At 38.7% G+C, this 27,429-nt stretch overlaps 1 protein-coding gene across 1 annotated transcript in view; it reads right to left on the reverse strand.

Moving 5' to 3' along the window:
* NEB (nebulin) overlaps positions 1-27,429 on the reverse strand; it is a 201,702-nt gene that overhangs the window by 125,021 nt on the left and 49,252 nt on the right. Inside the window, exons 34-53 of the mRNA XM_078070777.1 lie at positions 25,062-25,166; positions 24,259-24,366; positions 22,101-22,412; positions 20,914-21,120; positions 18,832-18,936; positions 17,460-17,567; positions 16,204-16,515; positions 15,308-15,514; positions 14,737-14,841; positions 14,478-14,585; positions 13,507-13,818; positions 11,965-12,171; positions 10,494-10,598; positions 9,402-9,509; positions 7,544-7,855; positions 7,185-7,391; positions 6,419-6,523; positions 5,326-5,433; positions 1,574-1,885; positions 1,183-1,386 (exon numbers count right to left, since the gene is read on the reverse strand). Coding sequence (XP_077926903.1) covers positions 1,183-1,386; positions 1,574-1,885; positions 5,326-5,433; positions 6,419-6,523; positions 7,185-7,391; positions 7,544-7,855; positions 9,402-9,509; positions 10,494-10,598; positions 11,965-12,171; positions 13,507-13,818; positions 14,478-14,585; positions 14,737-14,841; positions 15,308-15,514; positions 16,204-16,515; positions 17,460-17,567; positions 18,832-18,936; positions 20,914-21,120; positions 22,101-22,412; positions 24,259-24,366; positions 25,062-25,166 — 3,657 coding nt within the window. The remainder of the gene's footprint in view (positions 1-1,182; positions 1,387-1,573; positions 1,886-5,325; positions 5,434-6,418; positions 6,524-7,184; positions 7,392-7,543; positions 7,856-9,401; positions 9,510-10,493; positions 10,599-11,964; positions 12,172-13,506; positions 13,819-14,477; positions 14,586-14,736; positions 14,842-15,307; positions 15,515-16,203; positions 16,516-17,459; positions 17,568-18,831; positions 18,937-20,913; positions 21,121-22,100; positions 22,413-24,258; positions 24,367-25,061; positions 25,167-27,429) is intronic.

Consider the following 27,429-nt stretch of genomic DNA (forward strand, 5'->3'; position numbering starts at 1 on the left):
TAAATTTCATGATTGAAGGTTTTTCTCTTGCCCACCTTATTATTTCAGAGCTCTGTAAACAGCGCTGTTTCATGGAGAGAAAAGAAACCTGGATTCCAAAAGGCAGAGCTATTTTGCATAAATTTGTTGCTTTATTAGTCAGCCTCTTGGATTTAAATTACCATCATAAAAACAAAAAAAAAGAAGAAATGAAAGCTTGAATATTTATAATAAAGCCGACAGGTCAGCATTTATTATAGATTTTGGATATAAAAATTGCAAGAAGTCTGTGAGAGGTTGACTGGGAAGAGAGGAGCTACAATTTATCAAATGCTTACTAAGTTAGTTATGAGCTTTATAGTAAAACTAATATCTATGATAGGTGTAAAATATATAGCAGAAGTATTCAGATCCTTCTAAGACCCACACAATTATTATTATATATCAATTCAAACTTTCCTAACAGTTCCAGAGTCTCAATGCACATAATTCAACTTTCTGTAATTTTCAGGATTATGCTTCTGAGTAATGATGAGTACTCTTTCTCTTTGCATAGAATTACTCTACACTGCTATCTTTCATTCATTTTATTCAATAAATATTTAGAGTTACATGCCAGATCAGTGCTAGAGAGGGAAATAAGTTGAAGATGGGATATATAGATATATACCCACATACACACACATGTATATATGTATAATATCATCTACTTGTCTTGATTTGGCTAAGCTAAACACATTATAATCACTTGGCAGAAAATACACTCTTTATAACATTTCCACTTTGCCTGTGCAAAGTACTCAAAATCCTGCCCTCTCATACACTTTACCCTAACAACAACACCACCACAAAGTCTGGGTCTTTAATACATTCAAGTTTCAAAGAAAAAATACTATGTTTAATAGCTTTCTTATTTACAGGATGGATGGATGGATGGATAGATAAATAGGTAGAGAAATAAGTAAGTAAATAAGTAAGAAAGCTTTAGGTGATAAAAACTGATACTAACCCATTTTACATGATCCAGTATAGAGTAGTTGATAATTCAAATGAAGCAACCAATATTAAACACTATGCTGTGTTGTGCTATGCCGTAGGATATGAGGCTATGCTATTCTACTAATTAATTAAGCAAATGCTATTGAGCACCTCCCAGTTATCAGGCACTATAATTTTTCTATTTATTTCTGAAGAGTTACTCACATCACTCCTATTTTTGGCATTTGTCTTTGCCAGAACTATGTCCATGGCATCAGGAATGCTGGTGAACTTGTTTCTGTCTGGAGGCTGACGGTATTTCTTCTCACTGATGATTTCTGAAGCCCGCTTGTTCTTTTCTGCCTCCAAAGAACCCAGGGGACTCCATCCTATGCCTCTCAGCCACTCAAGGTCAGACTTATACAGATTCTGTGACAATACAAAGCACTCCATCAAAACCCCATCCTCATTTGGACCCTTGACTCAAGTGATTCTACACATTACAAACAGATGCATTTTAGATATTCAATAATAATTCCTCTTTTTACTTTGTCTCTCTGTGACTAAACAGCTACTCAAACAGTAATATATAAGTGAGTAATAATAAGAAACTGACCTCACTCTGCAGTTGATAAACTTTTTTAGCTTGAATAACATCATTCTGGTCAGGCAGGCACGTCCACTGGTGCAGGCAGTTCTTATAGTCTATGTCACTGACTAAGGCCTGGCACTTCTTGGCCAGCACCACTCCTAACATGTCCACTGGGCTGCTGAACTTGGTCTTCCACTTCTCAAAGTCCTTCTTGTATTCTCTTTCACTCTGCATTTTGGCTACATTCATGGACAGCACAAGCTTTGGATCATCTTGCAGACTCCGGAATCCAATATGGTGGCCAAGTTGTTTGCGGTAGCCTTCTTTGTATTTAAACTGAAATCAAAGGAATCAATTCTTTTATTAACATAAACAGAGATCAAGTGAAGCTCAACAATTTGAGTTTAATTAAAAACTCAATTTGCATTGTTTGCATGTTTGTTTTCCAAAACTGAAATGAGAAAAGGGATGTCCATGTTAATTTAGTAAGACATGTAAGAACTTACATAGAGGCTTCCAAAAACAAAATGTAATGTAGCTGGTTATCAAGAGAGGTTATGATAAAAAATTCTAACTAGAGACAAAAATATATACCATGATGTGCTAGACATTGGATATGCTGACCTTAGGGTAACATTTGCTAAATCTCTTGTGATAGCCTTATGGGAGTGATCAGAAAGTATGGGCTGAATGGCCAAAGAATAAGAAAGATTCAGGACTTGATCAACAAGCCTCATAGTATAGATTAACTTACTAAGCAGCAGGATTTTTAATGGTTTGCCATATGGTTATGTCCTATAAACTTGTTTTGTTCAGGATCCATATCTTCTTGCACATATAGCTACAAATAGCTAAATATGTTAGATTAGAAAGAGAAATCCACAAGATCTCAACATATTGCCACAACAAGTCAAAATGAACTACATAAATTTAAGAAAAGTGAAATCCAATATTTAGATTCAACTGAGAAAAAACTGCATTAGTACTGGATGACAATCGTAATACTAACAATAATGATAGTAATAATAGCATTTACTTGATGCTAGATGCCCAGCATACATTACACTTCATGGAGTTAGGTTCTACTCTCTCGACACCCAGCTTCACACTTACGTATATTATAAACACTCAGGAGTTTAGGTTGACTATAAGCTGAATATGGGCAAGCTGACAAAACTGCTTATAAAAGTAGTGTTAAAGATTCTGCAGGGACACTGATAAAAACAAGTCAGAAGCTCATTACTCTGTCCTTACCTCCTGTGACAGGAAAACAACAGTAAATTTGGGGGCACTATTTTGAGAGGGGTTATGAAAAAAATAGAATAAATCACAAGTAGAGTGAAGGACTTTTAAAGAATTGTGAATATTCATAATACTGAAGGACTTATAAAACTAAAACCAAGGAGAATAAGTAAAAAACTTGTAATATGAAGAGCTATCAGGTGGAAGAGAAAATAAGCTACTTTGTGATGTTCTAGAACACAGACCTAGAGTTGATCAACAACATACTCAAGTTCAAAATAAGGAACTATATAATGACAATTAGAGATGATCCAACAAGGAAATGACCTGCCCTGAAAGGCACAAAAATTCTTTTATATGTAAGTGTTCACAGACCAGATGACCACCTGTTGGAGATGGAGAGAAGGCAGGACACTGAGTGGGAGACTGGATTAAAGAGCTTTTGCGGGCGCCTGGATGGCTCAGTTGTTTAAGCGACTGCCTTCAGCTCAGGTCGTGATCCTGGAGTCCCGGGATCGAGCCTCACAGCCCCACATCGGGCTCCCCACTCCGCAGGGAGCCTGATTCTCCACCTAGGGGCGCCTGGGTGGCTCAGATGGTTAAGCGTCTGCCTTCGGCTCAGGTCATGATCCCGGGGTCCTGGGATCGAGTCCCGCATCGGGCTCCCTGCTAGGCGGGGAGCCTGCTTCTCCCTCTGCCTCTGCCTCTCTCTCTCTCTCTCTGACTCTCATGAATAAATAAATAAAACATTTAAAAAAAAAAAAAAAGAGCTTTTGCATTGTCTAACTAAATTCTATGATTTTAATGTATTAAGTACTCACAAAAATATCTCTAATTTCCTTAAATTTTATAGAATATAAAAACCATTCAAGGAGAGCCTAGGTGGCTCAGTCGGTTAAGAGTCCAACTCTTGATTTTGGCTCAGGTTATGATCTCAAGGTCATGAGATTGAGCCCCGTGTCAGGCTCTGCACTCAGTGGGGATTCTGCTTGAGATTTTCTCTCTCTTCCTGTCCCTCTGCCCCTCCCCCTATTCACTCTCTCTAAAATAAATCAATCTTAAAAAAAAACCAATTGAAACTGAGAGGAGATATAATCTCTACAATGGTGGGAAAGTTCACATAAAGTTAATTTTAGGGTAAGATTTTAAAAGGTTCTAACTAATGGTTTCACACAGAAAGAAATTAGGTACTATCAAATGTATAGTTAGGAAATCACTGATGCTATTTCTTCAATTTCTAAATCATCTTCACCTCATGGAAACTACATAACATTAAATGTTCCTGCGGGAACATTCAAGCATCATTATTGCTGTAAGTTCTTCAGCATGCTGATTCATTTTAATAAGGAATTGACCTATAAGCCAGTGAGTGAGTAATAATAAATCATCTTATTTTCCCACATTTCTGGAGTGCCACAAATTAATTTATTCAAAGAAAATCCTCCCTTATATTCTTAGAATTCATTGTCAGATGCTGTCTTTAGACACTCTTTTTCTCCAACCCAAGTCCTTGTCTTATTTAAAAAAAAATTTTTTTTTTTAAAGATTTATTTATTTATTTGAGAGAGCGAGAATGAGAGAGAGAGAGAGAGTACATGAGAGGGGGGAGGGTTAGAGGGAGAAGCAGGCTCCTCGCCGAGCAGGGAGCCCGATGCGGGACTCGATCCAGGGACTCCAGGATCATGACCTGAGCCGAAGGCAGTCGCTTAACCAACTGAGCCACCCAGGCGCCCTTATTTTAAAAAATTTTAAGAGGTAGTACTTCCCTCTGAAATTCCAAAGTCCTCTGAATTTTTTGAGGTTAATTCTTAGAATTAACAAAATGACACGTTGATCTATATGCAGAATATCAAAGTCAAATATTTGTAAAAATTTAACTAATCGATAGGGATTGTACCTAGTTTATTCACCAAATTGACTATCTTTTCCAATCATAACTAGAAGTTGCCTTGGAGAACAAATATCCCTGTTTTATGAACTTTGGGACCAGATATCCAACAGAAAGTTAAGCTCTCTGGACCTTAAACTTAAATTCCTGAAACTTCCTGCATTTTTTTAATCCCCAAGCTAATTTATTATAATTATGTAGATGTAAGAATGGGTTAAATAAAAAGAACTGGCATCTAATTTTGGAAATATGTGCATATAAAAATTTATCAACATCAGGTTGTTGAGGTTGATTTATTATCTGGCACTTTGAATTTGTGTAAAATAGACAAAAAACAGGAAATTATTTTCAGGCAAGCAGGGGAAAACTGAAATCTCTGTTCTTTGTAATATCTAGAAACATAGCATCTTAGTGTAATGGATCTTATAGGTCCTCTGACAATCTCTATCCAGGAAGCTCTTATTTTGATATTGGATTAGTAAGAAAGAAAAGTGAATTTTCGGTAAATGAAGAGGGTAGGTAGGAGAAGATGAAGGGAATGGCATTACATTTTGAAAGGCAAGGCCTATCTGTAAAAATAGTTACCAGCATTAAGATACCTGATTCAGATAAAATATATCATAAAAGCCAAACAAGCCAAACTTACATCGCTAGCAATGTCTCTTGAAGCTTTGGCCAACTGTACAGAAATTGCATCAAATGGGAGATCATAGCCTTTCTTCAGAGCTTCTTCCCATCCAAGTTTATAGAATTTCTGGAAATTAAATATATAATTTAGCATTATTCAGTATATATTAAAACCCCAATGGAATACTGAAAAAAAGTTTACTCAGAGAGTAGACACCAGATTCTATCATCTACCTTATCTCTAAAGATATGGATAAAACCAAATCAAGCTGTTTTAGGGAGCACTGACTTAGCATTACAGGATCTTGCTTCAATTTTCTGGCTCTGAGAATAGGCTCAGTTATGAGAGACACAGTACAATTTTAGAGTAGCTTTTCTGTTCAGACACAATTTGGGCATATCAAGTATATTAGGTCCTTTCTCCCTGCTGTTACGTACAGTCTAGGCTCACTATTTTATTCACAGATGTTAAAATAATTGGTAACCAAAGAGTCATGTGACAAAATTTTGATTAACCAAGTGATAAAAGTAATAGTTACTGAAATGCCTTTTATGAGGTACAATAAATGAATTAATCTTTATGAATGAGATTTATTGAATGGATGCGTGTGTTAAAACTGGATAATAATATAAACAATTGAAAGTAATCTAGAACTTACTATGTGCCAGGTACTGTGTTGAAAGCCTTACATGGAAATTTCTCATTTGGTCCTCCCAACAATTCAATGCCATAAGCACTATCATGGTCCCAATTTTAGGGATGAGGAAACTAAGGCTTAGACCTGATGTTATGTAACTCATAAATGGCAAAACCAAAACCCATACCAGGTCTGTCTGATGCAATATTTTCTTTCACCAATTATCTATTGATTTCCTACTCTGTGCCAAGTACAATGAGTACCAAGATAAACAAAACAAGCACAGTGCTTGCCTCCACGGAGCGTAAGAGTCACAGCTAAAGCTCTTGCTTTTAAGCACCATATTCTGCAGCATCTCTAGCTAGCCAGTTTGAGTCATTCATTTCTATTGCTTCAGCATTTACATCAATTATTTACCATTACATCATTTAAAAAGTTTAACTAGTTTCAAGCCAAATTTTTATATAACTTTACCTGACTATACAGAGTTTGATTCTGCTTGGCTTGTAAAATATCTGGAGTGTCTGGCATCACATGAATCTTGGTTTTATCTTTGTTCCAGTCAACGGTATATAAGTGCTAGAAAGTTAGGAGAAAAAAGACATTTGATATTTGAAGGACAAACAGAAGAGAAAAAAAAAAGTAACAGAGCATTTGAATGCACTCAGTTTGAATTAAATTTAGTAACTAAAGTGGTATATGACTCAGAAAAGACACCAAAAACAAACTCAGGTTTTTTAAAAAAATAATATTTTGGATATTTTCTATCTTCTAGAATTAATTGGAAGTCCTTAATATATAAGAATTTTTTTTTTTTTTTAGATTTTTTATTTATTTATTTGACAGAGAGAGACACACCTAGAGAGGGAACACAAGCAGGGGGAGTGGGAGAGGGAGAAGCAGGCTTCCCGCCGAGCAGGGAGCCCGATGTGGGGCTCGATCCCAGGACCCTGGGATCATGACCCGAGCCGAAGGCAGTCGCTTAACGACTGAGCTACCCAGGCGCCCCAATATATAAGAATTTTTAAAAACAAATGATTTCTAACTCAACTTAGAAGGTCAGGGGAAATAAAAATAGGAGGCAGAAGAAAATGATGTAGGGACATGCTCTGGAACAGTCTGTCACTGCCCAGAAGTGGTGGACCCAAACCAAATTTCCCAAACAAGAACCAGAGGCTGCTAGCCCTGCCTTGCTGGGAGCTGTAGGGAAGGACAGCCATAGAGAAGGATGGCTGTCTACCTTGTTCATGGTTTGCGCATTCTGTTTGGCAAGAACCATGTCCATGGAGTCACTCAGCTTCTTAAACTGGAAGTTGCTAGGAGGCTGGCGGTACTTCTGATCACTGGCATATTCAGTTGCTTTCTTGGCCTTCTCCACTTCGAGGGAACCAGCTGGACTCCAGCCAAGCCCTTTGTACCACTCATTGTAGTCCTGTTTGTATTCATTCTATAAAGAGAAGAAACAAATTCTACTTTACCTTATCAATTACTTTACTTTTATCAGTTCAGACACAAAAGTGTAGCATAGAAGACTGTGATCTCCATTCCCATGCTAGGAATCCAACCATCACCCAGAAAGAAGAAAGAAGAGAGACTTACATCACTCTGTATGCGATTCATATTCCTGCTCAGCTCAATGCTCATGGCATCTGGAAGGAGGATGTACTTGTGAATCAAATGCTTGTAGTTGGTGTTGGTGATGTTGGCTTGGGCATCCTTGGCAGCCGTGACACTGAGCATGTCAGCAGGGGTATGGTAGCTGGTCTTCGTATTCTCATAGTTTTTCTTGTACTCCCGATCAGATTGCATCTTAGCCACTTGCATGGAATGGACTAATTTGGGATCATCCTCAAGGCTGCGGAAACCAACCATCTTCCCCCTCTCCTTTTCATAATTGTATTTGTATTTATACTGTGAAAAAAATTAGTTTATTAGAGCAATTCCCTTGACTAGAAACATTCTAGTACCAATATTCTGTATTTCAGATAAAGCGATACTTGTGTAGAATTCTACAGTTTATAAAACATGTTTTTCACATTTGTTTAACTTGATACTCACAACTATATGTTGTGAGGTAGAGAGCAAAGTTATTATTACTGCCCCCATTTTACAGATGAGTAAGCTGAGACCCAGAGAGGTGAGTGACATGCTAAGGTCACTAAGGATTAGAACCAAGAACTTAACAGTGATATACCACACTGACTTCCACACGTACTCTGTTGTTGTACTCTGCTGCCAGGGTTAGAGATCTTTAGTAGGTGGTAACAGTACAGCAAACGAGAGAAAAAAGCAGAATGTTCTAAGTTTACTGCTGCCCTCAGAAATCATCCAAGCAGTCTTTTACTCCAGAAAACAGGCTTAGTTTATGACATACACAGTATCATTGTAGAGTAGCTTTATATTTGTGGAGCTCCTTTTCCTTTAAGACTTTCTATACTGGTATAATGGGGAAGAAATTTTACTATTTATCACTCAACTTCTTTCTACAGAGGGAGGATCCTGATACATGGAAAGCTTCTTATTCTGCCTATCTCCTGTGAGTTTGAGTGTGCAAGGTAGGGGGTAGGAGGCTCAGGGAGTCGAATTACTACAGAATAGAGGGAAAAGAATTTTGAGATTTCAGGACAATGTAGTAGTGGCATAGGGATGGAAGGTAGGAAAGATGAACTGGCATAGAATATGAGAGAGAAAATGTCCCTGGTGGGGGGGGGGGTGGCTAAGGAAAGAGTATGCTGAAATGTGTTCCTCCCATTACCCCCAAAATCACTCATAGTCACTGTGAAAGATTTCTTGCAGAAACAACCAAATAGAAGAACTGAGTTTCATACAGGTGATAGGTTACGGGAATGGGGAGCTGGTACACCAGCTCTCTGGAGGGAAAAAGCCCTGATCTGTCATGTTTGTCAATCTCTGTGGTGTAAATACTCCCACCATGGCTTGGTGTCAAGCTACCAAGAATTTAACTACTGGCTTGCAAAATTCCTGATTATTTAATAATCAGCTGTCATCAGTCCAAAAGATCAGCATCCCCAGCACACCATTTAATGAGACATCCTGCTACGAGGAGACTTCCTAAGATGCAGGAAGCAAGAACAACCCAAGCCTTTCACCAAGAAAGCTTGGTGAAGGGCTTTGGATTTCTATAGGCAATAGCCTTGGGGATGGAGTTCAAAGAAAATTCACCTAGATCTCATGAGCCAGGGAGCACATAGGTATGTGGTCATAATGTGGTTAGCATTCTGGTTTTTTGTTTTGTTTTGTTTTTAAAGAAATACCAGAGAAAACAAAAGAGCAAACCTAAAAAGCATGCACAGAATAGAAGGAGGCCATTCTTAGCAGGCACACTTTTCCCCCTATATCTTTTCCACTGAGCATTTCCAAAATTCAGCCCTTATTATTTTGGTAAATTAGGAAAAAAAAAAAACCCAGTCAGGTGAGTGCTTTCCTTCAGACTTACATCACTTGCAATATCTCTTGAGGCTTTGGCAGCTTTGATAGGAATCGCATCGGTTCTGAGATCATAGCCTTTCTTTTTAGATTCTTCCAAAGAAAGTCTGTAGAGTTTCTGTAAAGAAAGGCAAGGGAATAATGTTCTTCTAAATAAGAAAGCCTGGGTTTATTTGAAAAGAGTAAACTAGCACTGTGGCATCATTTTTATTTTTGAGAATGCTTCATTGGTGGTTTGATGGCTAAATGTTCTCACAAATAACAAAACTGTGTTTGAAAAAAGTCTATTACGCACCCAAACATATCTTCAAGAAACCACCAGAAAAAGTAAAACTTAATGGTTTCTATTAGGTTGTAAATATGCTTTTTAAAAATGTGAAAGCCCAGTAGATTCTCATTGATACATTTTTCTCAATTAAAAGTCAAGAGAAGACTTCAAAACAACCATACTCTTACATCAAAAGAAAACTTCACTATTTTGCAATCGACACTTTTATTTATGTAATTGTGTGGATTCTACAATCCAAAAATAAGTTATCAATCACAAATCCCTGTGTTATTCAAGGAAAAGAGAAAACACTGGTAGGATTAGAGATTTCCCAGCAACCATGGTTAGGATGAGAAAGAAAGTGAAATAAAGCATTTACGCATTTTCTAACACTAAGTGTTGAACATCCCTTGTTGTGGAGCTTGCCCCAAATTCTTCAAAATGTTCATCTTCCCTTCCCACTTAACTTTTCCCAAGACCCCTTCTTTAGGACCATCTCAAAGCCTTGGTGGAGAGACTTCAGGAACCAGGTCCTAGGATTCTCACTTCCTTTTTCTCTTTTGGGGCCCCCAAGCCCTTCTCTTCCTGCCAAGTCTCGCAGTTTGAGAAGGAGTACCTGCCCCTAAACGAAATCCAACTGCCCTTCAAATTCCTAACTGCTGGGGCCCAAGTCCCATCCACAGGCCTGCTCCAACTCTTAGCAAAGCAAGATTAGGAGGAGAAAGATTCTCATTTGTGGATTCCTACTCTTATTTTCAAAACATTCACTCTTATGATTGAGAGACATTAATTAGTTTATACTGGTTCAAACAAACTAGGGGGAATTATACTTACATCACTCATATTAATTGCATTTGCCTTTGCCAAGACAATCTGGGGGATATCGGGCATAATGTGGACTTTGGTCTTATCAGCCTCCCATGCTTGTTTGTAGAGGTGCTGGGAAGTTTAAAAAAAAAAAAGTGAAAGTTAGTATTTAAAGATCTTAAAAGATGCTCATTTTGTGTGTGTGTATTTATATATATAATTGTACATAAATATCAATATTTATGATTTTTATTAGCTAGATCTTATTTTTTAAATTTAAATTGAAAAGGTGCTAATTCAAACAAGACAGCGGAGAGGATAGAAGATGGAAAGTAAAATGATGCCACGATGAGAATCATAGAAATAGCAAATGCTACACTGAGAGATGTCTGGGTGATCATCAGTTGAATCCTCTTATAGCAGAGTTGAGAAAATCATAGCCCAGAGAATCAATGCACCTTGCCTAAAGATACACAGCAGGTTTGGGCCATCATTTCCAGAACTCTGCAATAAGAGGATGATGATTCTTATCTTGGCATCATTATTCTGAAATGATTAATAAATCATTACACTGAAAAAATGAAAGGTTTAACATCTAAAAAATAAATGTGAGCTTGTAATAGTTTAAATACTCAATCTTAAAAGGGACACTGAGATCTGTGCCTTGTCTTTTAGGCAAGTCCCTGTCCAAGAGATTGGTCATCTTGACAAATCTGTTGTCTCTCTCAGAAGACTCCAAGGGATTTACTTGGACACTTAGCATAATATAGCTCTCTCTAGCGCAAGTAGGACCATCATTTTCTTCAACTGCTTAATGTTAAAGTCCAATTTTTTTCTTTTTTGCTAATCAATGGCATTTCAAATTATGATCCATACAATATAACCAATGGTGCTGCAATTATTTTATTATTTATAATTTAAAAACAGAAGTCCAAGGTAGATGTGCTTTTTGGTCATGGTATCTATCATGGATAATAAATTTATAAATACAGTAAGGCTTTTCTAAAGGCTGGAATAATTAATGATGCAAGGAACTACTTGTAGAGAACTGCTCTCGTGATTTGCCCAGAGAAGGTCCTGGCTCGGAATGCGTCTATAGCCACAGGATCTAGGAGTCTCCTTCGATTCCATCAAAGCAGCTAGGAAGCAGGGTGGGCTGCAACACTCAGCTGTCAGGCAGAAAATCTGCTGATTCAGCGTCGTGAACTTCTACTCAACCTCACTTTAGACAAACAAGACTTCTTTCCAAAATTTGTACGAAAAGGAACGATTCATATTTATTTTCTTATGTCTGTTGGACAGAGTGGTTCATTGAACATTTAGGGTGCCACTAATTAGGACTAATTTCGATCTTTTTTTAACCACAAGTCCCTTTTTCAAAGCTGAATAAATATTAATTGTGATGTCCTAAAACTATTAGCAAAACCTGTAGATCAAATGTAAGAAGGCCTGGCTTTTTCCTGGTGCATAGGAAATATTACACTGTTGAAAGACTCACTTCATTCATAATTTTTGCATTATTCTGGGCCAAAACCATGTTCATTGAGTCCATCAAAGTGGAATACTTCAAAGTGTCTGGGTGTTGGCGGTACTTCTTTTCACTGATTATCTCCATGGCTTTCTTGTTTTTCTCAGCCTCCAGGGAGCCCAGAGGGAGCCATCCAATGCCCTTCATGAAGTCAACATAGTCAGCTTTGTACTGATTCTGCAAAAGAGGAAAAGTTCAGGGATCAGAAGAAACCAAAGCTGCCAAGAACCATGAGTGGGTATTCAACAGTCCCTAAGTTCCACTTTGGTTTTCAACCAATAGTATATCCAACTCCAACTATTTTTGTCCCTAAACATTATCTTTTTTTACATTTTTTTGCATGAGAAATTAAAAATAAGCAGTAATATCTTTGTGATTTGTTTTCCTCAATGCCTTCACAAGGAAAAAATGCTAAAAAATACCAACTAGATTAGCTATCATGTGACAATTATCTCGAGAAAGGTGACTATGCTGGTTTGTTTATTTTTTTTCCATTCTGACAATCTCTGTTTTTTTAATCTGTGCATTTGGGCCATATACATTGTTTTGTTTTGTTATTTAAGTTCAATTAGCCAACATATAGTACATCATTAGTTTTTAATGTAGTGTTCAATGATTCATTAGTTGCACGTGATCTGATGAGCGCTGGGTGTTGGCCTAACTTTCTTACAAAAATTCCCAAGTTCTCTTGGTTGACAGATGACTCACCGGGACTCTGGTTCTTTCTTTCATTGTAAGCTTTGATCACCCACCATTGTTACAATTCCCTTGGGTATGTCAGAAACCTCACTGGTACTCTGTACAAATTTTGCTTTTTTCCCCCTCAATTCTGCTATTTTCCTCTACAACTCTAACTCAGTGGCTTTTATATGGGCACTATGTACCTGCCTAGCAATTAGGAGCTCAGTTCTTACATTCCTAAAGAGAAACACAGGCTTGGCGTTACCTGCCTTTGGCTCGTAATTTAAATTCCTTTCTCCCAGCCGCCAAATAAATGGTCTGTATAGCTGAATTCTTGGCTCTACTCTGTGCCTTCCTCACATTTCTTCCAATAGCTTCCACCTCCTCAATGTTCCATCTGCAAGTAATGCAGGCAATTGCAGAGTTGGAAGAAGTGGAAGCTGGTTAGGAGTGATGGCAGGAGATAGCAAGTGACTGGACTTCCTGACCTTCCTCTTACTCATTTACCAGGAGCCGTTTTGGCTTCAGACTCTCTTTGCTTGACATGTTTCCTTCAACATGTTCTCTGAAACAAATTTTCATTTGCCCTAGCTGAATCCAGTATCCACCAATCCTCACAGCAATAATGGTAGAAAATAAGGCTTTGGTTTCTAGAATGTATCCCCTTTTGTTAAAAGAAAGAAATTCCATCTAAGGTAAAAAATAAACAACTTGGTGGGAAATTACACTGGAATTTCTTTCAGGATTTTCAAAATGTCCTCACTTAGGGTCATTCATGATTTGCTTATTAACTACAGTCAGTGTTCTGCAAATGATGTGGCTGTCACGTACATCACTTTGAATCTGCATCATATTTTTCGCCAATTCAAAGCCCATGGCGTCGGGAAGCATGTTGTAGGAATGGATCACATTTCTGTAGTTGGCATTGGTGGCCACTTCCTGAGACTTCTTGGCTGACACCACGCTCAGCATGTCCACTGGGGTGTGGAAGGAGGTCTTCGATTTCTCATATGCCTTCTTGTATTCCCGGTCTGACTGCATCTTGGCCACTTGCATGAAGTGCACCAACTTGGGGTCGTCCTCTAGGCTCCGGAAGCCAATGTGTTTCCCTTTGGCTTGTTCATAGGCTTGCTTGTATTTGTACTGTGGATGGGAAAGGAAGGATGGTGATGAAGTTAGTGAAGGAAAGAGAGCAAAATATAATTCATTAGATGCCATTAGCTTTGTCAAAGGTGTATGGTTTTAGAGCTTGCAGGGGCAGGGAGCAAAATCTTTTTACTTCAGATTTCTTTCCAGACTTGAGTCCATGGAAAGAAAATGATCTCAGAGTTAATCAAAGAGACGCATGAATAAGTTGTTTCAGGGTGCTTTAGAAAGCAGCTTTTCCCACTCAGCTGTCTCATCAGAATAGGCTACAGGCACAATTCCTCACGGTGCATCTTTAATTCAGGAAAGAGCCTAATCAAGGGTCTCTTGGGTAAAATGTGTAGACTGCATCTGATATTTGCTCAGAATTGCCTATAAATGATTTGACTCTCTAAAAGCAACTTATTTTAATAAGACCCAGTCACTTTTTACATCAAATAATGAACAAACGATTAGAGGGTCCTTGGACTGGGTGAAGGAAAATGTCTTGTGTGTTCCACGGATGAGGGTCCCACCGACACTGGGTAGGGTTGACTGCAGCCCTTGAATACACACACACACACACACACACACACACACACACACACACACACACGAACTTGGCTCATTTGCTTCGCATTCGCTCAGCCTACAGAAGGCCCAGTGGAAGCACTTACATCACTGGCAATGTCTCTACAGGCTTTTGCAGCCTTTATTGGGATGGCATCAGGCCTCAGGTCATATCCTTTCTTCTTTTCCTCTTCCCAGCCAGCTTTGTATAGTTTCTAAATAATGAAATAGAATAACACCAGCAACTTGTTATTTGGGTTAGAATGGGAATCCTGATTTTGACGTGGCTGGCATATAAAAGAGACATTCCATAAATATTAGTTTCCTCGAACCTTCTCTCCCACTTTATGCTGTTAATCTACTTACATCACTCATGGTGATTTGGTTCATTCTGGAAAGTAAAATGTCTGGAGTATCGGGCATGACGTGAATGGTGGTCTTGTCTTTGTTCCATTTTTCAGTGTAGAGCCTCTGCAACAAGGAGGACAGACACATGACTGTACAGCAGGACAAGTTTGCAATAGTGCTATCAACAGAAAGAGACTCACATCTCCACGATAGAAGAGATGAAATCTGATATTGGCAAATGGATGGCATAGCAAGAAGACAGGCTGATGAGACTGAACACACAATGAGGGCTAAAACCATCCAACTAGGGAACCCTCTTCCACAAAGACAATACATGCCATCTTGCCCCAACCTCACACTACATGGAGTTTTGCAGTCTGTCACACCCTCAGCGTGGTGTGGACAGCCAGTCTGAGGGTCAGGGTATGTGGGAGTTCTCTAGACATGATGAACGTTATAGAATGCCCCCTCCCACCACGACTACCACCACCACCACGACTGTCATAAAGATAAAAATGCTGATGACGATTATAGCGGCACCTCCAGGGTTCAAGGGTTCACGGGCTGAGACCAGCAGGCGAGTTCTTACCTTATCCATATTCAGTTTGTTACTTTTGTTAAGTGCTTGTTCCACTGTGTCCATGGCATAGGTGAACTTCAACTTCTCAGGGTGCTGGCGATACTTCTTCTCACTAAGGATCTCTCCGGCTTTCTTTGCTTTCTCCACCTCCAGTGACTCTATGGGGATCCAGCCGATCCCTTTCATCCAGTTGGTGAAGTCAGATTTGTATAGATTCTTTACAATGAAAAAGGAAATTTTCATTTCAGAAAGAGTCAGAGCTTGGGTTTCTTTGGCTAGATGACTTACTCATTATCAAAGAGAAAAAAAAAAAAAGGAAGGAGAAGAGAATTGCCTGCTTTTTATGCCCTACCATCTTTTGGAGAAAAAAGTATTTTAAAAGTGATTGCTTTCAGGGGCTCCTGGCTGGCTCAGTTGGTAGGTCATGTGACTATCTCAGGATTGTGAGTTTGAGCCTCACATTGGGTGCAGAGATTACTTAAACATAAAATCTTAAAAAAAAAAAAAAAAAGTGATTGCATTCATGGTGGTTTTGAACGGGAAAACCTGACCCAATAATTCCTTTATAAAACTTAACTTTCTTGGAGAAAAAGGTAAAAGAATTTTACACAGGAAAAGATATTACATTGCACTCATTTCGGCCTCTTGGTTTTTCACAGGATACATCATGTACTGTCTAACACACACACACACACACTAACCAAAAAAAAAAAAAAATTAAAGCTATATATAGTGCAAATGAGTGAAATTCTAAAACTCCAAATTCTGGAGAGGATCTCTAATTATAGTGAGTCCAGCCAGGTTTAAGATGAAGTAAACGAAACTGCCAATTTCTTGTTCTTCCCTCCTACCAGCTAGAAATGCATAACTAATTCTATGCCAATAATCTGTTGGCCATTACATACATCACTTTGGATCTGCATTGCATTCCTGGAATGCTCCACATTCAAGGCATCAGGCAGCAGAGTGTAGCTGTGGAAGGGTTGTTTGTAGTTGGTGTTGGTAACGACCTCCTGAGATCTCTTGGCCGCTGTCACGCTGAACATGTCCAAGGGTGTGTGATACCTGGTCTTGCTGGCTTCATAGCCCTTTTTGTACTCACGATCGGACTGTATTTTGGCCACATTCATGTAATGGACCAGTTTAGGATCATCCTGAAGACTGAGAAATCCAATCTGCCTGCCTTTGGCTTTCTCATAAGCCTCCTTATACTTGAACTATATGAAAAAGAAGGACAGACAGAAGTTTGATAGGGTCAATTATAGGAAATGCTTAAGTGTCAGATTGAATTTATATAACAGATTAAGCAATAGCCAAATTCAGTCTGAATCCAGGTAACATCTAAATTTTTTAGTATTTTTAAATAAACTACTGGTAAAAAATTTCTAATGGAGGGTCTTGAGATCTGCTCTGGGGATAATTAAGAATGGGATAATTTGTGGTTTACAACTAGATTATTCATAAATAGATTCTTTGAATATTCTCAAAAGTTCCTGAAAAGTTTATTAAGGACTTAGTGTATATTTTTTTATGATCTATTTCCAAATAATTTGTATTACTTTATAAAGTACTTGCATAATCCTGAATAAATTTCAGCAAAGCTCTTATACAAATTAGTTTACTGGACTCCAAATGAATGCATTGTTACTCTATCAAGGTATATCAATTCATATGAAAATATAACTTAATTTATAAAAAGTAATTAAGTAGGTAAGTAACTAAAATCCTGTCATTTAATCTATAATTCTTCCTGGTTTTCCTATTTTACTGGATTTTTTTCTTTGTGAAAATTATATTGAAAAATTGTATTCTTTTAAAAACTTGGAGCCTTTTTTTGATTTAGTGACATTTTAGTATGCCAAGGCTTTTTTTCTTGAAAAAATCCAAATAAAAAGCAGTTTCCAAGTTCATAACAATGACACCAATGACAATTCCAGCTATTTCACAGTTTAAAACAAAGAATTTTCTTATTTGTACTAACTATATTGAATTTCTAAAGATTTTAAAGTAATATAAAAAAAATCATTGGTACTTAGGATATTAGGAAGTATTTTTATATTATAATTTTTAATTTATTTTCTAATACGGCTCATATAGCCTCACATACCATGTAAAGATTTTAAAAATATAGAGAAGTTTTCTACTTTCAAATTATACTTACATCACTAGCAATATTCCTTGAACTTTTTGCAGCTACAATTGGAATGGCATCTGGTCCCAAATCACAGCCCTTAGCAAGAGTTTTCTTCCAGTCTGCTTTATAATGAGACTTGAAAAAAGGAAAGAGTATTTTATTATTCTACTTAAGTATATTCCTATATTTCCAAACTTTTCTATAATAAGCATGCAATACTTTTTCTTGTATTTTTTGTAATGAAACAATTAAAATGTAAAGAAAGATATGAATACTAAAATTAAAAATTCAGATGTAGTACCACCAAGATTTGATCACTCTTAATGTTTAAGTATTACTTATAAAAGCAGGGAAAATTTTTAAATAAACCAAAGGCATAGAAATGAATATCAAAAAATGTTTATTTGGAGATAAAAGAGAGCCTAAAATGTTAGGAAAAATGACTAAGTCATCTTTTAAGAAATGAATGATCTTATCTAGGTTTGGTTATGTTTTTAAATTAGAATTTACCAACTTTTTTTTTAAAGCAAAAGAAACAATTCATAATGGTGAATTTAAAGATCATTACCAATTATGTATCTGGACTACCCAAGAGGCTTGTTATGTGCAAAAAAAGTTTCTCAAGAAAATTACAATAAACTTTTATACAAGTTTTAATAACTGAAACAAAAGTTATATAAAGCAATATTTGTCCTTATTACAGACTATTCATGACTGCACTTTCCAATCTTGTATATCTCATTTTGTTCCACTTTCTAAAAAGTGCAATACAACCTACTAGACTGATTTTATAACCCACTAATGAGTCAGAGTCCACAGTTTGGAAAAGCCTGAATCAAGTGAAACTTTATGGTAGCTTCTAGTCTCATATTCTATGATAATGGGCCAATCTTTAGACTACTAATTCAAAAATTGGCCCCCAGACATGGAAGGCAAGGCAACACTGAACAAAGAGGGAGCCCACTACAGATTGGTAGGTGGCAGGTTTAATAAACGAGGGAACTTACATACAAGGCTTGTCTTGGGCAGCCACAAGACAAGTAGCTCTCCTCACCTGCCCACCACAATCTTAAAAGTTTATACAGAGCCTTAACTGGGTTTAGTCACGGATACCATTCAGATGGTCTCACATATTGCTCTATCAAGGCTGCATCCTCTAAAATGGCTCCCACTGTAGGAACGGTGTACATTCCACGGACAGGGGTAGGGGTGGGGAGCCTCTGCCCGGGTCTGGCTCACGAGTCAACCAGCAGTCATGTCTTCTCAACGACCTCTTCAAACAGAGACTCAAAAGATCCACACTTGGTTTGCTGCCCTTAAAATTCTCACTGCTAGAGTTATACAGAACTGAAGAGACCCATGTTAGCAATATTAGACTGGTTCCAGCCCAAATACTCACGTCACTCATGTTGAGGGCGTTGACCTTGGCCTGAATAAACTGAGGTAATTCGGGGTCCATAGTGTATTTATGCTTCAGTTTCTCCCCCTCCACCTTGTAGTTCAACTAAAGACAAAGGAGGCAGAATGCAAATGTCATTAGCTGACATAACGTCCGTTTCATCAAGTACACACCCCTTTAAAAAGGAAGGTTATCATTTATGTTTTTCCATATACAAGCCAAATACCTATACTATCATACGGCAGGGTGTGGTAGTATAGGTATTTGCTTAGTCCACCAGTATTTATTGGACAGCACTATGGGCCAGGTAGGGTGATAGGTTTCCGCATGTAAAGTGTTGACAAAGAGAGACATGTCCTCTTGAAGGTTACAGTGCAGTAGAGGAGACAGAAAATAAAAATGTAAACTATGAGATAGAGCTAGAATGTGTGATGTGTTGTAAATAGAATAACTTTAGGAAAGAAACAAGGGTAGTCAGCAAAGGCTAAGGAGATAACATTTATGCCCAGACTTGAAGAAAAGGGAGGGGTCTAGGCCAAAGCAGAGCATTTGGGGCCCTGAGTCTGGAAAGGGCAGGGCCAGCGTGAGGGACTGAAGACAGCATGCGTCACGGGGCTGGAATGTGCTGAGGGGGCCCCACAGAATTAGGATGGGGAGCAGGGGCACAGAGCTGAGGGCCTTTTTGGCCAAGGTAACAAGTTTAGCTTTTAGGTTCAAGGAGAAATTACTAAGAGCTTTTAAGTATAAGAGGGCTATGATTTACATTTTAAGCCCGTTCTTCTGGTTGTCATGTGTGACCCCAGGCTGGGAGGCCAGATACCACCTTACTGCAGTTGTCCCCATGAGAGGTATGGAAGCCCTAACTAACTGCGGGCAGCTGAACGACAGACAAGTGCCCCAGGGGACGCTGGGAGAGACCGAGATGCACTGATGCCGGGATCACGCAGGGAGGCATCGGTGGTAACATCAGGTAGATGTCGATGGCATTTATTGGGATGGAGAATACAATGCATGAGTGTCCAGTTCTCCTAGCTAACTGGAAAACCACAGCAAGAACAAAAGAAATCAGAAGAAGCTCCACATTTATCACGACTACAATAGAACTAATCTCAAAATATCTGTGGTAATGTGACAACAGAGACTGGCCTGAGAAAGAAAATCCACGGATAATTCTCAAATCCGAGCCAAGCAAAGCCTTCCCCACCTTCCAATATCTGGGGCTAAAAACACACCACCTCTTCTTTTCTTTGTTTTTACCCACTGCTGAGGGGAAGCGCTGAGCATTGTAATTAGGCTCTAAGAATAAGGGTCCAGATAGACCTGGGCTTGGAAATGAGGTTCAGCTGACTCTGAAAGTAAACAGCTTACCTCCTCCCCAGAGGCCTCTCTCTGGCTTGCCTTTCAGAACATCTAGCTCTTATGCAAGAGGATTAGGACATTATGCCTTCTCCCCGTGTAGCTAGGTAGAACTGTTGCAACTCAGAGGAATAAATAGCGTGGTTTAGAATTCAGATGGAATCACTGATGATAACAGTAATAATTTCATTTCATCTCATGTGTATAATGATAGGGGTCTGCTTATAAATAGCACAGATTCTCTACATTTGGAAAATAAAACAAATTTGGAAAATCCTCCCTCTCTCCTCCCTATTCTCTTTATGTTCAAGTTCCAAGTTGTTTCATCAACTGAAAGCAGTTGAAACGCTAACAGAGATGCACCTTCACATGTTGAATTAAGGATGGTGGAATGGGGGTTATTCATGGATTAAACCCCCCTTAGATTTATTTATCTATTTGAGAGAGAGAGCGAGAGAGCATGTGAGCATGAGTGGGGGGGAGGGGCAGAGGGAAAGAAGAGAGAGAATCCTCAAGCCATCTCCTTGCTGAGCGCAGAGCCCGACACAGGGCTCAATCCTAGGACCCTGAGATCATGACCTGAGCCAAAATCAAGAGCCGGCTGCCTAACAGACCGAGCCGCCCAGGCGCCCCCGGATATCTGTGATAATGTGACAATAGAGAAATAAAATCCCCAGATAATCCCAGGCGCCCCTGGATAAACCCCTTTGAAGGGAAACCACTCACATCACTGAGCTGCTTCGTGTTCTGCTGAGCCAAAACCATGCCCATGGAATCGGGCACACTTGTGAACTTGATGGTATCTGGGTGCTGTCGATACCTCCTCTCATTTAAAGCATCACCTGCTTTCTTGACCTTCTCAACCTCCAGAGAGCCAATAGGGATCCATCCAATGCCCTTGAAGAAGTTGTTATACTCGTCTTTATACACATTCTGTAAGAGAATAATCTCATGTGAGGAGTTATCCTACAGAATACTCAAAGGATGTCTCTGAAATTTGCAACTCTACCCAGATGAAATGAATAGCAACGCTTCCAGCATGCTCATGTCTGGGAAGCAGCTTTTCACTATGCATGCCACTGAACTTCTTACCCAGAATGTGGTAATAAGAAAAAGCAGTTCTGTTGTTAGAGTGTATTATATGACACAGAGGAAATCTAGGGCACATATTTCTGTGGCTAATGCTAAAAAAAAAATTGTGTCTCTTTTGACAATAAATTGGGCTTTCTTTTTTATTTCACTGAAAACCCCACAACTTTGAATTTCACCCATCCTGTCCACCTAGGCTATTCCTGATCTCAGCTGGGGAGAGACATCTTCGTTGAGCGACAATAAATGAACACCGTATATTCTCTTACAGAGGATGATTCTTACAGAAATCTGGTTCCTGCAGAAGGAAATGCCCTGAATATTAAACAGCCTCCCCATGCAGCTCTCCATGAATCATGCTGCAATCACAAAGTCTTCCTGGTTCATTCTAGATGACTCATCACATAGATTAACATGCATTAGAGTGTGATTTTTAGTTAAAAAAGGAAAAAAAACTTTCTTGAATTCAGAAAGAATAGAGAATACTATTTTGCATTATCCATATCACCATTGAAGCAGGCCTGCCAAGAGCAACCACTTCCTCTTGTTGAGAATCAAGGTGGTTTATACACTTAGTGGAATATGATTTTATCTTTGATCCATAAGTTAATAGAGACAGTATCAATGATTACAATAGGAGCACAGAAAGCCAGCAAAAATACAGCTCGACTACCATGCCTTTGTTAGTCTTTCAATAATAACTGTTTATTTTAAAGTGCATTTTTCAAATATCTTACTGTATTGTGAAGTCTACTTAAAACAGGAAGGAATGATTATCCCTTAAGTACCAACATTTCTGGGTCTGTTACATTATACATACTCACATCACTCTGAATTTGATTCACATTCCTGGTATGCTGGAGACTCATGGTATCGGGTAGGTACGTGTAATGATGTATGGGCTGTTTGTAGTTGACGTTGGTGATGACATCCTGGGCCGACTTTGCAGCAGTAATGCTAACCATGTCCCCTGGGGTATGGTAGCTGGTTTTGGTGTTCTCATAGTTCTTCTTGTATTCACGATCTGACTGCAACTTTGCTACATTCATATAATGGACCAGCTTGGGATCATCCTGGAGGCTTCTGAAACCCACATGCTTCCCCTTTGACTTCTCATAAGCTTCCTTGTATTTATACTGCAAAGGCAAAATTTGGTTAGCAAAGTCCTAGGCATTGATAACATTAGGTGTAGCAAGTATGTTCACACACAAAGGCAACTTAGAACATTGTGACTTTCTGGAAGTTTGTACAAGAAATGCAAACCATACCCACCCACTCCCATGTGCCCCAGAAAGTTCAGAGTGAAAACATTTATTTCCAACACTTCCACCATTACAAATGGGTATCATGATAAATTCAGGACCAGTTTCTTTCTTTGCTATAAATCCTACAAGTGCATTTCCATGTAGAACTTTACTTAAAGCCATCTGAATTTTCATGCTTAATATAAACAAGACACATTCCAAATATAAGGCCAGTATCTCTTGGTTTCCTGGGATGTGAATTTTCCCAATCCAATATGTTATTACCACCACAGAATGTTATCATACATCATAGAACATTAGAAATTATTGAGAAAATCTTCCATTTGCTGTTCCCATTGGCCAGGTGATATGTATGCAACAGATGTAGAAGAAACTCTAAAGGACTCTACATGCAATTTCACACTCAGTTTTTCTTGGGGTGGGGGATGGAAAACTTTACTGTGTTGTCTTGGGCTGACGGAATAAGGTTAAAACAAAACCCCTCTTCTTTCTGGGTGGCATCAATTTAGACGCTGCATAGGCAGGTAGCTGGGCCCTCCCCACCCATTTCTCAGCAGCTACTTTCCAAGCTCGCTGCTGAAGCAGCTGCAGATGAATTCAAGAACTGCAGTGAGGGCAGGAATGGCTGGGAGCTCCTCCCCCCCCTCCTCCCCCCCCCCTCCTCCCCCCCCCCCCCCCCCCCCCCCCGGCAGTAGAAACTGCAGCCCAAGGTCTCTCACTGCTGGAACTGGCGATGGGGTGTAGATTGAGTTATACTGTAGGTGACAGGTCAAAACCTCAATTTTTATGCAAGAGAACTCAAATCCACTTAAAGTCTGCAGATACTCTGCTCCTGTCATTTAGGCACTGATTTATGAACAAGAATTTAGCAGGCAAAAGAATTATCAAGACATTTCTAGGCATGTTAGAAAAAGCTCTGCTCAAGCTCTAAAAAAAAAAAAAAAAAAGATAATGTCATATTTTAGACTTTCACTTTGTCCTTAAACTAGAAATTTATTTCACAGTGGTGTGTAAATCTTTGAGGAACACATTTTCAGTGGCATCCCAACAAGGAAAGCTGTAGAAAGAATTCTTACACCCCTAGCTCCCATGTGGTCTGCACACACAGGTGGTTTCTTTCTTCTCTTTTCTCCACCCGTGATTGTAGCCCCCAGAGTAGCATGTGACAGTGAAGGTTACCGGGCATGCGTGCTTTTTGAAATTTTTGATCTTCAATGATGGGAAGAAGCGTAAGGGTATACTTTTCCTCTTATAGATGAAATGGTCATCGATTTACATAAACCAAAATCATATTCGAGAAAAATGGGCCTTTTCCCATTTGGTTTATAAAATCTTTAGATTTTATCTAACATCTTTTCAATCTTCTTAATACAATTATAATGCGGGCAGTCATTTGAATTTAATGTGTTAGTGTCAGTTAGGGTGTTCTGAAAATAAATGTGGGCTGTCGGGGAAATGTGTCAGTAAAGGTAATTTGGCCTATGAATCAGGGGAGAAAGCGGCTGTCAGATTTATGACAGCTCTACCAAGTGGGGTCAACTGAAAAGAATCACAGAATGTTAAAAAAGTGACAGGTTTTCAAAACAATATTTTGTGGAGAATTTCAGTGTCATTAATTCCACATATTGTTTTCAATGTGGTATCATTTAGACAAGCACACATTTGATTACTTTTTAAGCAGGTAATCACCCACATTTCACCTAAAATTTTTACTCACATCACTGGCAATGTTTCTGGATGCTTTGGCCGCAGTGATGGGAATGGCGTCACCCAGCACATTGTTGCCCTTGGCTATTAAATCATGCCAGTCCTGTTTATAACAGACCTGCGATGTACAAGGAAAAAGGATGTCAGCATGCTGCGTATTAATCAGCTAAAGCGATTCCTCAATTGTAGGGATTGTTTTGTTCTTGTCCAGATATTAAGCTAAAGGAATCTCCTAGAACACATTCTGCTTTAGGAAGTCACATTAGCAAAATGTCACACTTTGTGTAGCATGAAATTATAGGACACTGCACCAATTATTCACCCAAACCTGGTTTGGGCACACAGTGCAGTGGGATACTAAGAAACCGGAGTGGATCTAGAGGAGAGGAATAAAGGTTCTGGAAACCATGGTGTGTGAGGACCAACTAGAGAAAATGAAGTTGTCCACTCTTATGAAAGGAAGGTCAAGGGAAGACCTGGTGGTTGGCTTTAGAAATTTCAGGTTTGTTGTAATAAAAGGATTTCATTATCTCTTATTTTGCTCAGGATAATATCTTCCTCCACTTGCAAAACTAGGAAAACTAAATCAAAGTTTTAGAGGAATAGATGTTGGGCTCCACATAAGGGAAAATGTTACATCCTTTTGAGTTGTCCCACCCTTGAAAAGGCTGGCTTAAGAGGCAGAGAGCTGTCATCATGCGATAGACCTCATACAGGGTGTGTAGGAAACTGACCTAAACAATTACCAAGGCCCCAGCCTACTCTAAAATTCCATCATGTCTGGATTTCACACCCCATCAGAACCCTACTCACGTCACTTATATTGTAAGCATTGCACTTGGCCTGGAGAAACTGAGGTAGATCAGGACTTAGAGTGTATTTATGTTTCACATCTTCTCCTTTAGCTTTGTATAAGATCTGCAACACAAAATCACAAAATTAAAATGCATTACAGATAGCACAAAAAAGGAAAATGCTTTAATTACATGCTTAAAGGAGTTATATTCCCTAGCACAGTCCCTCACTATTTCTATTGTTAAAAATCATCAAAGGGGGGCTCAAGTCATGATCCCCGGGTCCTGGGATTGAGCCCCGCCCCGAGTCAGGCTCCCTGCTCAGTAGGCAGTCTGTTCTCCCTCTCCCTCTGCCACTCCCCCTGCTTGTGCTCACACGTGCTCTCGCCTGCTTGTTCTCTCTCTCTCTCTCTCTCTGGCAAATAATCAAATCCTTAAAAAAAATCATCAGAGGTATTTTCCTATTTTTAAAAACCTAAAGCATTTTGTTATCTTTAGAAAGACCTAAAAACTCTGTGTACTAAAATAGAGAGAAAAATAGAAAACAGAGATCAGAGATCTTTGACTGCTAGAGATGAATGGAAAGTAAGTTCAAATGTGAAACCCTAACTTGAATAAACAGAATTCACCAAAGCTAGCAAAGTCCAGTCTTTGCTAGTGGAGCGAACCGTTCTGAAAGTCTTGTTCTTTGGTTTTTGATTCTTAGAAAATAGCATTTAGAACGAGTCTTTCACTTCTGCTAAAGACTTTCCAATTATAATTGTAGCAGTAAAACCATATAATAATTTCCTCATAATATGAAGGACCTTATACATAACTTATACATAAACCCAGTGTACTTAAAAGGTTTACCATTTCATAGTTACCCTATTTTATCCTTTTACAGATGTCAGAAAGACATCTAGATTCCTAATGTTGAACTTGTATTGGATCCTCCTCTTGGTAACAGAAAAGAAAGAAATTGCTCAATTTCTAAAATCTACAATACAACTGGAGTCACAAGTAGATTTCCAATCTCTTGACTGTCATTTATCATGTAAGCCCTCAGGCATGTCTATGTGGGATATCACATGTAAACTGCTGTGTATCTATCACAAAGTCTAAAGTGGCTGATATCTATTTGAATCCTCAAATACCAAAAAATTTCTTGTAGGCATCCAAGAGCTATCTTTACTTCCTCACTGCCTTTAGAAACCAGAGCTAAGCATTCACAGAATCTCACCCATTCTACCTTCTACACATCCCTTTTGCCACTGTACTGATTCAGTTGAAGTCCAAATGAGGCTTCTGCTGGGTTTCCGTAACAGCTTTTAATCTATCTTCTTACCTCCAATCTCTCTCCTCAGTCTCAGCACTCTTTGTCAGAGCTATCTTTTAGAACACATACCTGATAATGCAACTTTATGGATTAAAATCTTCAATACCTCCCATTACCTACCCCACAATGTCCAGAGTATAAGTTAGCACACAAGACCCTCAATGATCAGGTAACAATCCCAAACCCTTCACTGTCCTGCCATTCATTACCTCTCGTCAATCATTTTTCCTCATGCCAAGAATGCACCCTTCCTTATTTGCCAGGGAAGCGCCGGTGGGCAGTTACCCTCTTGCCTTGTACCTACTTGGCACATGCATCTCCTGTAGCGTTCACCTCTTGGTATGGCAATGCTCTGCTTCCACCCAGGCCCTTTGTCTTATACTCTTAGATCTCTGTTACATCCTGTATCTCACTAATCCTCGTTTACGTCATCCTTATACCATCAGCATATTATACAATGCCTGGCACAGGGAAGGAGTCCAAAAACATTCATTCAATGAATTAATAAATGAATGCTTTTGATGTCCCTTTAAGTCTTCTATACACTAAACTTTCCTTTAGATCTGACTTTAGCCAGGTCATATACATTGTTCATGGACAGGCAGGCAAAAAACATACTCATCTCCAAGACATAAGTTTTTAAAAGCCTCTATAATATTCGTGTATGATGAATTTTGAGAAGCAAAACCATATCCTCATGTGAATTATTTCCCTGTATTAGTATATTTTATATATGAAAAGTAAATATAAGCAACTTAATATAGAATTGAGTGTGATGAATTTGCTACTTTGGAATTTAAGTCTAAATTTTGTTTGTGTGTGCACACACATGTGTAGTATTAGAACTTTTTCATCATGACAAGTTTATCCAATAACAGAGTATTTCAAAGGCAGCTAAAAAGGAAGCTGTTTTAAAAAGGAAAATAAATAACAAGATAAAAGAAAAAGAAAATGTTAGTGCCCAAACTGAAAATAATTGTTGTGGTCTGTTTATTGTTTTGTTTTGAAGTAAGCTCCACGCCCAGCATGGAGCCCAAAGCAGGGCTTGAACTCACAACTCGAGATTAAG

The sequence above is a fragment of the Halichoerus grypus genome, chromosome 4, assembly GCF_964656455.1.
Source record: "Halichoerus grypus chromosome 4, mHalGry1.hap1.1, whole genome shotgun sequence".
Lineage (NCBI taxonomy): Eukaryota > Metazoa > Chordata > Mammalia > Carnivora > Phocidae > Halichoerus > Halichoerus grypus.